This window comes from Panulirus ornatus, chromosome 39 (genome assembly GCF_036320965.1).
Source record: "Panulirus ornatus isolate Po-2019 chromosome 39, ASM3632096v1, whole genome shotgun sequence".
NCBI lineage: Eukaryota > Metazoa > Arthropoda > Malacostraca > Decapoda > Palinuridae > Panulirus > Panulirus ornatus.
Window position 1 is genome coordinate 7,626,572 of NC_092262.1, and position 12,500 is coordinate 7,639,071.

General features: G+C 53.0%; 1 protein-coding gene across 4 annotated transcripts in view; it reads right to left on the reverse strand.

The window, feature by feature from the left end:
* Positions 1–12,500, reverse strand: part of LOC139761083 (uncharacterized) — a 160,926-nt gene that overhangs the window by 48,581 nt on the left and 99,845 nt on the right. For 3 of the 4 annotated variants that reach the window (XM_071684929.1, XM_071684927.1, XM_071684926.1), the window contains exon 3: positions 6,561–6,714. In XM_071684929.1, coding sequence (XP_071541030.1) covers positions 6,561–6,679 — 119 coding nt within the window. In that variant the 5' untranslated portion in view covers positions 6,680–6,714. Of the gene's footprint in view, positions 1–6,455; positions 6,474–6,560; positions 6,715–12,500 lie in introns of those variants that run through there. The other variant, XM_071684931.1, reaches the window with a different exon arrangement.

Here is a 12,500-nt window from a genome sequence, read left to right on the forward strand (position 1 = left end):
CCACAACCACTTCTACCCCCGTACCAAACACACACCTCCATCCCCGTACTACAACCACCTCCACCACCGTACCACACACACCTCCACCCCCGTACCACACATACCTCCACCCCCGTACCACAACCATCTCCACCCCGTACCACACACACTTCTACCCCTATACCACACCCACCTCCACCCCCGTACCACACATACTCCACTTAAGGAGTGTTGTGACCTCACCTGTTACAGGTCAAGCACCAGGACGAAAACTATAACAACAGTGACCCCAGGGGGGGTGACCTGACCTCCACCTAACCAGGAAGTCCGCCCGACCTTAGCGGACGCTGACCTCTGACCCCTGGATGACCTGGTCAGACAGAAGATGACACAGTGCGTGACCATGGCCCCCTCTTACACACCCAAAGGACGAGATAGGCACCACCACACCCGGTGTGGCGGGGGACAGGCACCACCACACCAGGTGTGGCGGGGGACAGGCACCACCACACCAGGTGTGGCGGGGGACAGGCACTACCACACCAGGTGTGGCGGGGGAGGGATAATACACCGTACCTCACCACAACACGGCTTCGTTCCTGACCAGGCAGGGTACCTGTGGTGGCTCGCGTTACACCACATAATGACTTCGAAATTAAAAAAGACACATCTACACCCGGTGACCAAACACCTGGCTCTTGCCACCAACACCTCCTCCAGAAAACGAGGGATACCACAAGGGCTTCGGCTACAATGTTCAGCTTTCGCAATAACAATAATAATAATAATAATAATGATAATAATAATTATAATAATTACTATCATTATTATTATTATTATACATAATTAAGACTGAGAAAGACTAAATCACAAAATATGGCGGCCTCACACAAGTCGAAAACGGAAGCAACACGATCATCAGTTCCAAAACAGAAGACGAAACAGAAAAGGGATGCCGGTGAGAGAGCAACAGAAAAAGACGGCATTATTTAACAACCTGGATCGTGACACCTGATCCCGTTAACAGTCGACGTGACAACGGGAGCTCGAAACCACACACGTCCTTATCATCCATGCGGGGGTCAGGTCAGAGGTCAGCAGGCCCCCCATCCTATACCCGACCGCTGTGGCAGACGTGTTGGTGGTGGAGGGGGGACCCCATTGTCGACATGACCAGTGGCTACACATGTATATCAAGTCTCCAGCCTCGAATCCCCCCTTAAACTCTTGCCAGCCTATTATCTCCCATGGGGGGGACACTCTCCTCCCCCCCCACACACCTTCCTCAGGGACGATTACCCCCCCCCCCCTTACCCCCAGAGGGTCTTCTCTCTGGGGGGGACTGAACAATAGCCTAGTGCCCCACCCCTTACCCCCAGAGGGTCTTCTCTCTGGGGGGGACTGAACAATAGCCGAGTGCCCCCCCCTTACCCACAGAGGGCCTTCTCTGGGGAGGACTGAACAATAGCCGAGTGCCCCCACCCCTTACCCACAGAGGGCCTTCTCTGGGGGGGACTGAACAATAGCTGAGTGCCCCCACCCATTACCGGGACTGAACAATAGCTGAGTGCCCCATTCCTACATGTCCCGTCCAAAACTCAGCCACTGGGCCACTGGTCCCCCATTCCTTCCCGTCCCGTCCAACCTCCGCCAATGTCCCCAGCCCACCCCGTCCCGTCCGACCTCAGCCACTCTCCTTATCCCGTCCACAATCTTGTCCCTATCCCCGCCCTCTCGTCCACCTGTGCCTCTCCCTCTCCCTATCCCTCACGTATCCCTCGTCCACAATCTTGTCCCTATCCCCACCCTCTCGTCGCACCTGTGCCTCTCCCTCTCCCTATCCTTCACATATCCCTCGCCCCACAATCTTGTCCCTATCCCCGCCCTCTCGTCGCACCTGTGCCTCTCCCTCTCCCTATCCTTCACATATCCCTCGCTCCACAATCTTGTCCCTATCCCCGCCCTCTCGTCCACCTTTGCCTCTCCCTCTCCCTATCCTTCACGTATCCCTCGCTCCACAATCTTGTCCCTATCCCCGCCCTCTCGTCGCACCTGTGCCTCTCCCTCTCCCTATCCTTCACGCATCCCTCGCTCCACAATCTTGTCCCTATCCCCGCCCTCTCGTCGCACCTGTGCCTCTCTCCCTCCCTCCCTATCCTTCACGTATACCTCGTTCCACCGGCGCAGAAGACGACAGTAGCAGCAGCAGCAGCCAAGACAGCCCAGTAATTGGTTCCACTTGTTAAGAGCCGCGTTCACGGTGAACCAGAAATGGAGAGGGGGCGCTCCTGGGCGACCTTACGTCTGGCACGGCTTTCTATAGCAGAGTCCCCCAGCAAGCTGCTCGACACAGGTCCCTCATTCCCGACTGTACAGATGCGGGGGTTGGAAAATGGCTCAGAAATGTCCTTACCCATGGTTCGAGTAGGAGGAGGAGGAGGAGAAAAAGAAGAGGAAGAGAAAGGGGAGTAGTAGTAGTAGTAGTAGTAGTAGTAGTAGGAGTAGTAGTAGTAGTAGTAGTAGTAGTAGTAGTAGTAGTAGTAGTAGAAGGAGGAGGAGGAGGAAGAGGAGGAGGAGGAGGAGGAGGAGGAGGAGGAGGAGGAGGAGGAGGAGGAGGAGGAGGTGAAAAAGAAGAGGAAGAGAAAGGGAGGAGGAGGAGGAGGTGAAAAAGAAGAGGAAGAGAAAGGGGAGCAGGAGGAGGAGGCGAAAAAGCAGGTCCCATCCCGACCCCACACCCCAGGAGCCACGGGCGGAGACCACGCCCCATTCTGAGGGAGTCCCTAATCCCTCGTATCAGGTGGCAGGTGCTCCTGGAGGAGGAGGGATGTGGTCACCTACAACAGCCAAGTCATATCCCACATCACCACAACACCTCACCTCCTCCGCCGACACAGAGGGGGAGCCACGCGCTCTGGACCGAAACTATTTTGGAACGATAAAACCCAAGAGTCTCCATTACGCCACACATGTATGATTTTATTTTTCATACGTCTTGGCCATTTCCCTCGTTAATGAGGTAACGCCAGGACTACATACGAAAATATAAAAGGCCTCAATGGCTCACTTCCACTCTCCAGCTGCCGTGTTAAAATGCGCCACAACCAGAGCCCACGTCCGGGCACACCCATGAGTGGCCAACGTCCAGCCACCCCCATGAGTGGCCCACATCCGGCCACCCCCATGAGTGGCCCACGTCCGGCCACCCCCATGAGTGGCCCACATGGGTCAGGTCGGAGGCCAGGCCATCGAAGCCAAGGGTCGTGTCGCCGTGCCGTGAAGGTCAGTGAAAACATAAACACGGTCTTCCACCGTCACGGACACCTACTGTCCAGTGACCACAAGCTGCACGTCATGGGTTGCCATCCCTCGTTATACTAACCTTGACGAACATACAACAGGTGGATTCTCCTCACCCACCGCCATAGCGGATGAAATGAGCCATCAACAGGGATTTACAGTGGCGTGCGTGTGGCCTTGCGCGCGCCGTGTGTGTGTGGGGCAGCCTCCTCCACCATGTTCCCTGACCCAGAGAATATGTGTCCACCCCCCCAAGAGGTGCTCACTCCAAAACCCACCCACCCCACACCCCCGCGTGCTGGGGTCGCAGCCACACCTGGTGTGGACCGCGTCGCCTCCTGTGAACCCAGGAATGTAGTGACTACCACCACCACCACTACTACTACCACCACTACTACTACTACCACCACTACTATCATTTCCACCACTGCTACTACTACTACTACCACCACTACTACTACCACCACTACTACTACTACCACCACTACTATCATTTCCACCACCACCACTACTACTACTACCACCACTACTATCATTTCCACCACTGCTACTACTACTACTACCACCACTACTACTACCACCACTACTACTACTACCACCACTACTATCATTTCCACCACCACCACTACTACTACTACCACCACTACTACTACCACCACTACTACTACTACCACCACTACTATCATTTCCACCACCACCACTACTACTACTACCACCACTACTACTACCACCACTACTACTACTACCACCACTACTATCATTTCCACCACCACCACTACTACTACTACCACCACTACTACTACCACCACTACTACTACTACCACCACTACTATCATTTCCACCACCACCACTACTACTACTACCACCACTACTACTACCACCACTACTACTACTACCACCACTACTACTACTACCACTACTACCACGACTACCACCACCACCACTACTACTACTGCTACCACTACTATCATTTCCACCACCACCACTACTACTACTACCACCACTACTATCATTTCCACCACCACCACTACTACTACTACCACCACTACTACTACTACCACTACTACCACGACTACCACCACCACCACTACTACTACTGCTACCACTACTATCATTTCCACACTACACACTCACTACTCACTATACACTACTACATTCCACCACTACTACTATACCACCACTACTATCATTTCCACCACCACTACTACTACTACCTACCACTACTATCATTTCCACACCACCACTACTACTACTACCTACTCCACTACTACATACCACCACACTACTACTACTACTACCACTACTATCATTTCACCACCACCTACTACTACATACATTAACCACCACCACTACTACTACCTACCACTATTACTACACTACTACTACACACATACTATCATTTCCACCACCACACTACTACTACTACACCACTACTACTCACACTCACTATACTACTATCCACCACTACTATCTTACACCACCACACTACTACTACTACACACTATTTCCACCACTACTACTATACACCATACTACTACCACACTACCATACTACTAACTACTACCACTATATACATTTCCACACCCACCACTACTACTACTACCACCCACTACTATCATTTCCACCACTGCTACTACTACTACTACCACCACTACTATCATTTCCACCACTGCTACTATTACTGCTACCACTACTATCATTTCCACCACTGCTACTATTACTGCTACCACTACTATCATTTCCACCACTGCTACTATTACTGCTACCACTACTATCATTTCCACCACCACTACTACTACTACTACTACCACTACTATCATTTCCACCACCACCACCACTACTACTACTACCACTACTATCATTTCCACCACCACCACTACTACTACTACTACCACTACTATCATTTCCACCACCACCACTAATACTACTACTACCACTACTATCATTTCCACTACCACCACTACTACTACTACTACCACTACTATCATTTCCACCACCACCACCACTACTACTACTACTACTACCACTACTATCATTTCCACCACCACCACCACTACTACTACTACTACCACTACTATCATTTCCACTACCACTACTACTAATACTACCACTACTATCATTTCCACCACCACCACTACTACTACTACTACTACCACTACTATCATTTCCACCACCACCACTACTACTACTACTACCACTACTATCATTTCCACCACCACCACTACTACTACTACTACTACCACTACTATCATTTCCACCACCACCACTACTACTACTACTACTACCACTACTATCATTTCCACAACTACCACCACTACTCCTATTACTACTACTACTACTACTACTACTACTACCACTACTATCATTTCCACCACCACCACTACTACTACTACTACTACCACTACTATCATTTCCACAACTACCACCACTACTCCTATTACTACTACTACTACTACTACTACTACTACTATCATTTCCACCACCACCACTACTACCACTACTATCATTTCCACTACTACTACTACTACAACAACAACAACTACTACTACTACTGTTATCAGGACGACCCCTGGCTAGCTGGGAGGTAGCTGCCACCTCGGCAGATGGGTATTATGAGGGAAGGGAGCGGCGGTCGCTCTGGGGTGGGAGGAATGCGAGGTGTGTGTGTGTGTGTGTGTGTGTGTGTGTGTGTGTGTGTGTGTGTGTGTGTGTGTGTGGTGGGGGGGGGGGAGAATGGCTGTCCACGTGTGGCTGAGTCACGTAGCCCTGAGGGCTCATTCCTGGTGGGCCGTCCACTGCAGGAGGAGCTTACCTGATGGAGGTGGAGGAGGAGGAGGACCTAACACTTGACCGAGGAGAAGGTGGAGGAGGACTCCTCACTTGCAGGAGCAGTGGTGGAACACCGAGCCCTTGGAGTAGGGTGCACTGGCGGAGGAGGACCTACCTGTTGGAGGTGTGTACCGGTGGAGGAGGCGAGGACCTACCTGTTGGAGGTGTGTACCGGTGGAGGAGGCGAGGACCTACCTGTTGGAGGTGTGTACCGGTGGAGGAGGCGAGGACCTACCTGTTGGAGGTGTGTACCGGTGGAGGAGGCGAGGACCTACCTGTTGGAGGTGTGTACCGGTGGAGGAGGCGAGGACCTACCTGTTGCAGGGGTGGTGGAGGAGGCGAGGACCTACCTGTTGGAGGGGTGGTGGAGGAGGCGAGGACCTACCTGTTGGAGGGGTGGTGGAGGAGGCGAGGACCTACCTGTTGGAGGGGTGGTGGAGGAGGCGAGGACCTACCTGTTGGAGGGGTGGTGGAGGAGGGAGCGCCGCAGGAGGGTGACCACGACCAGCGCGTTTCCCAGGATGGCGAGGAGGGTGATGATCACCATGGCCGCAGCCTCGCCGCCCGTGCCCATCACGCTGCCCGCGAGCCCGCACCATCACTCACTCCCTGCGGTAACGCCAAGCCTTCATTATCTACCCTCACTCACTCACTCACTTTCACTCTCCTTCCCTGATAATTAACCTAATCATTAATATGCATAACTTTTACACATAAATAATGACTTTTACACATAAATAATGACTTTTACACATAAATAATGACTTTTACACGTAAATAATGACTTTTACACATAAATAATGACTTTTACACGTAAATAATGACTTTTACACGTAAATAATGACTTTTACACGTAAATAATGACTTTTACACGTAAATAATGACTTTTACACGTAAATAATGAATTTTACTCGTAAATAATGACTTTTACTCGTAAATAATGACTTTTACACGTAAATAATGACTTTCACATGTAAATAACAAGGTCTATCAAGGGGCAATGAGGGTGAGTACATATGCGTTCAAGCTTGAGCTAATACCTCCCAACAGGGGAGGGGAATATATTCTCGACCCTTGAAGCTGAGGGCGAGGCATTATAGCCGGGCATACTCCCTCTAACATAGCTGAGCAATGCCCGCTCTGATAGCGGAGCACTGCCCTCTTAAGACAACGGCGAGCAACAGGCCCAACACAGCAACATCACAGCCGAGCAATGTCTTCCATCATAGCAATATATCATGGACGATCGCTAACACAGCACCATCAACAGCCAGCCACTAGCTTGAACTTCAACATAAGCACCACAGCCGGCCACTAGCCTTCAACATTAGCACCACAGCCGGCCACTAGCCTTCAACATTAGCACCACAGCCGGCCACTAGCCTTCAACATTAGCACCACAGCCGGCCACTAGCCTTCAACATTAGCACCACAGCCGGCCACTAGCCTTCAACATTAGCACCACAGCCGGCCACTAGCCTTCAACATTAGCACCACAGCCGGCCACTAGCCTTCAACATTAGCACCACAGCCGGCCACTAGCCTTCAACATTAGCACCACAGCCGGCCACTAGCCTTCAACATTAGCACCACAGCCGGCCACTAGCCTTCAACATTAGCACCACAGCCGGCCACTAGCCTTCAACATTAGCACCACAGCCGGCCACTAGCCTTCAACATTAGCACCATAGCCGGCCACTAGCCTTCAACATTAGCACCAAAGCCGGCCACTAGCCTTCAACATTAGCACCACAGCCGGCCACTAGCCTCCAACATTAGCACCATAGCCGGCCACTAGCCTCCAACATTAGCACCATAGCCGGCCACTAGCCTTCAACATTTGCACCATACCCGGCCACCAGCCTTCAACATTAGCACCATAGCCGGCCACTAGCCTTCAACATTAGCACCATAGCCGGCCACTAGCCTCCAACATTAGCACCATAGCCGACCACTAGCCTCCAACATTAGCACCATAGCCGGCCACTAGCCTCAACATTTGCACCACAGCCGGCCACTAGCCTTCAACATTTGCACCATAGCCGGCCACTAGCCTTCAACATTTGCACCACAGCCGGCCACTAGCCTTCAACATTAGCACCACAGCCGACCACTAGCCTTCAACATTTGCACCATAGCCGGCCACTAGCCTCCAACATTAGCACCATAGCCGGCCACTAGCCTTCAACATTTGCACCATAGCCGGCCACTAGCCTCCAACATTAGCACCACAGCCGGCCACTAGCCTTCAACATTTGCACCATAGCCGGCCACTAGCCTCCAACATTAGCACCATAGCCGGCCACTAGCCTTCAACATTTGCACCATACCCGGCCACTAGCCTCCAACATTAGCACCATAGCCGGCCACTAGCCTCCAACATCAGCACCACAGCCGACCACTAGCCTCCAACATTTGCACCATAGCCGGGCAATAACCTCCAACATAGCCGAGCGTTGCCCTCCAACACAGCACCACGGGTGACAGGTGGCATGCCCGCTACGCGAGCCAAGGTTGGCTGTTTCTTCTCTCTGTTTCTCGCCATATTTTCAAGTTGGCTTTACCATCGCATCATCACACACTCGCGCCCTCACCAATCGAGATCAGCTGCAGCGAATGCATGTATGTTACGTTTCTGAACACCCCCTTTCGCACGAGGGCACAAGCCTTTCGCACGAAGGTACGACCACTGAGCATGAAGGAACAAGACTTTCGTATGGAGGTACGACTATTGAGCACGAAAGCACGACCACTGAGCACGAAGGTACGACTATTGAGCACGAAGGCACGACCACTGAGCACGAAGGTACGACTATTGAGCACGAAGGTACGACTACTGAGCACGAAAGAACAAGACTTTCGCAAGGAGGTACGACCACTGAGCACGAAGGCACAAGACTTTCGTACGAAGGTACGACCACTGAGCACGAAGGTACAAGCCTTTCGCGCGAAGATACGATATTGAGCACGAAGGCACAAGCCTTTCACACGAAGGTACGACCACTGAGCACGAAGGCACAAGACTTTCGCACGAAGGTACGACCACTGAGCACGAAGGCACAAGCCTTTCGCAAGGAGGTGCGACTATTGAGCATGAAGGCACGACCACTGAGCACGAAAGTACGACTACTGAGCATGAAGGCACAAGACTTTCGCACGAAGATACAACCACTGAAAACGAAGGCTCAAGACTTTCGCACGAAGGATCAAGACTTTCGCACGAAGGTAAGACCCTTGAGCACGACGGTGCGATCCTTGAGCACGACGGTGCGACCCTTGAGTACGACGGTGCGACCCTTGAGTACGACGGTACGATCCTTGAGTACGACGGTACGATCCTTGAGCACGACGGTGCGACCCTTGAGTACGATGGTACGATCCTTGAGTACGACGGTACGATCCTTGAGCACGACGGTGCGACCCTTGAGTACGACGGTACGATCCTTGAGTACGACGGTACGATCCTTGAGCACGACGGTGCGACCCTTGAGTACGATGGTACGATCCTTGAGTACGACGGTACGATCCTTGGGAATGATGGCTTAGCCTTTTTGACCTGACGCTGAGAGGTAAGGTCAAAGACAAGACCATCGTACCCAAGGGCCGTTCTGTCATGACCAAGGGTCGTAACCGTCATGCTCAAGGGTCGTACCGTCGTGCGAAAGACTTGTGCCCTCGTGCTCAATGGTCGTACCTTCGTACTAAAATGGGACTGATACATGAAAATGTTACATTCCCACACACACACACACACACACACACACACACACACAAATAGTCCGCTCCATCATTCCTCGTCCTCACGTCAACACGAGCTGTATTTAACTTGGGACAAACTGACCCATACGGGTTATGGTCCGGAGATGAAACAGTTGAAGACCTAAGAGCGACGTCTTGCCATCTGGGTCAGCCTGATTTAGATTTACCTGGCCCTCTTTATCGCCAAAGTACCGGGTGACTGATCGCGGCTTCGGCGCGCGCGCCCCCTATACCTGGGGGACACAGAGGTGACAACCCTAGTAACTTGGCGAATACGACCCTTGAGCACGTCAGTCATGGCCCTTGCAGAAGGAGGACGTGGCCCTTGGGGAAGATGGTACGGCTGACTCTGTCCTCCGTTGCGTTCAAGGGTCGTACCGCAGTGCCCAAGTATCGTACCGTCGTGCTCAAGTATCGTACCGTCGTGCTCGAGTATCGTACCGTCGTGCTTAAGTATCGTACCGTCGTGCTCGAGTATCGTATCGTCGAACTCAAGTGTCGTACTGTTGAACTCAAAAGATCAAACCGTTCGTCGTGCTCGAGGATCGCACCGTCGTGCTCAAGTATCGTACCGTCGTGCTCGAGTATCGTATAGTCGAACTCGTGTCGTACTGTCGAATTCAAAAGATCAAACCGTTCGTCGTGCTCGAGTATCGTACCGCAGTGCCCAAGTATCGTACCGTCGTGCCCAAGTATCGTCTCATCGAACTCAAAGATCGTATCGTCGTGCCCAAGCATCGTAAGGAGTTGCTCACGAGTTTCGTATACAAACACGTACGTCGGAGCACTTTCATTCGCCCTGCAGCGGGAGACCGACCGGATCGTGTGCGCCACAAACCGCAGCCGTCAGGAAGGTAACGCCCCGCCAGCCGACCAACCCCGTGATTCCATACGAGCCGTCGTGCGCGACAAGCCCCATTACCCGACTCCACGAAGCTTCACTGGAGGCCATTCTGCGTCCTTACATCCGGCAGAACGGCCTTCACAAGGGCAGGTCCGGGAGAGCGGCCTTGGGGGGCTATGAAAAAGGCGGGTGATAGAAAGCTGCAGGGAAAGTGGCTGGACCGGGGAACCGGGGCCTTGAGGAAAGGCACGTCCACGAAGCAGCAGCCCAGAGAAGCGTCCTTGGAAAAGCGGCCGTGACAATGTGCAGGTCCAGCCAGGAAAGCGGCCGTCGACACAGACCAGCCGGGATCTGCAGGTGGCCGCTGACCACAACCACAGCGAGGACCACGCCCCTGTAGGCCGCCGCTGACCACACCCCCACACCGGCCAGCACTGTCCCTCTGACTCCTTCACTAAGTGACAACGCCTCGACCACGACAGTGCCATCCTTGAGAACGACGGCGTAGCCAACGAACAACAACCCTTGAGCACGAAATGCAGCGGCCTTTGTGCACGACCCGTGGGGTATACATATGGTAGTCTGGCCCTTCCTCTACGCCTCACGAGGGTTTGGTCGAAGGCCAGGTCGTGCAGGGAGGGTCGCACCGTCGTGGCCACGTACTCGAGGGAGTCAACCAGGACAATCATCACCAGTAAACGAGGGTTGACCCACTGAGACGTAAGCCAAACCATTAGTATGGCACACATTATAATGTTCCCAGGGACGAGGGGGGATCACTGTCAGTGTGAGACACTTGTACCGACCTCAATAACCAGTGTGAGGCACTTCTACTCTGGCCTCACCAGCCAGTGTGAGGCACTTATACTCTGGCCTAACCAGCCAGTGTGAGGCACTTATACTCTGGCCTAACCAGCCAGTGTGAGGCACTTATACTCTGGCCTCACCAGCCAGTATGAGGTACTTACTCTGGCCTCACCAGCCGGCGTGAGGCATTTACAATGGGCCTCACCAGGCAGTGTGAGGCACTTCTACTCTGGCCTCACCAGCCAGTGTGAGGCACTTATACTGGGCCTCACCAGGCAGTGTGAGGCACTTATACTGGGCCTCAACTGTAGCACACTCACTACCATATTTACAATCCTCTACTTAGGAACCTCGACCACACTCCGCCAGCCAGTTAGTTAATGACAACCTAAACGATAATTCACGATAACCATAACACTGATTATTGATGGCCTGACTACAATAACTCATTAGAGACGAGACTTGCACGCGGTGACACACAGCCTCATCACTACAACACGTTAGGTTGAGGCTAAATGTAAGAGGAGGAGGAGGAGGAGGTGGAGGAGGAGGAGCTGTCATGCGGCGGTCTCCGGCCCAGCCTCGAACACGTCCATCAACGTCCCTGATCAGCCCGGATGTCGCCTTTCCTGCTCGCGGCCCGCCATGCTTGCCTCCTTCCCGTTCACCGCCGTGCCCGCCCCTCTTCCTCTGCCGCCCACACCTTGCTCGCCCACCACGATCGCCCACTTCCCTCTGCACGTCTTCCTCCCTTCACTCACTGCCAGTTTTCATCTCAATCAACGACGTCTCCCTGCAGTCCCAGGCCCCTCGCCCGGGCCTTGGCTGCCACGGGAATCTCTTTTGCCACCTCCTGACTCAGCTGGGTCGCAGCGCGGGACTCACAACACTCCTCCTGATCCCATTTCCCGCTGCCGATCATCTATCCCATCACTGGCGCGTCCCTTACAAATCCTCCATGTATCAATCCATCCATCAAACCACA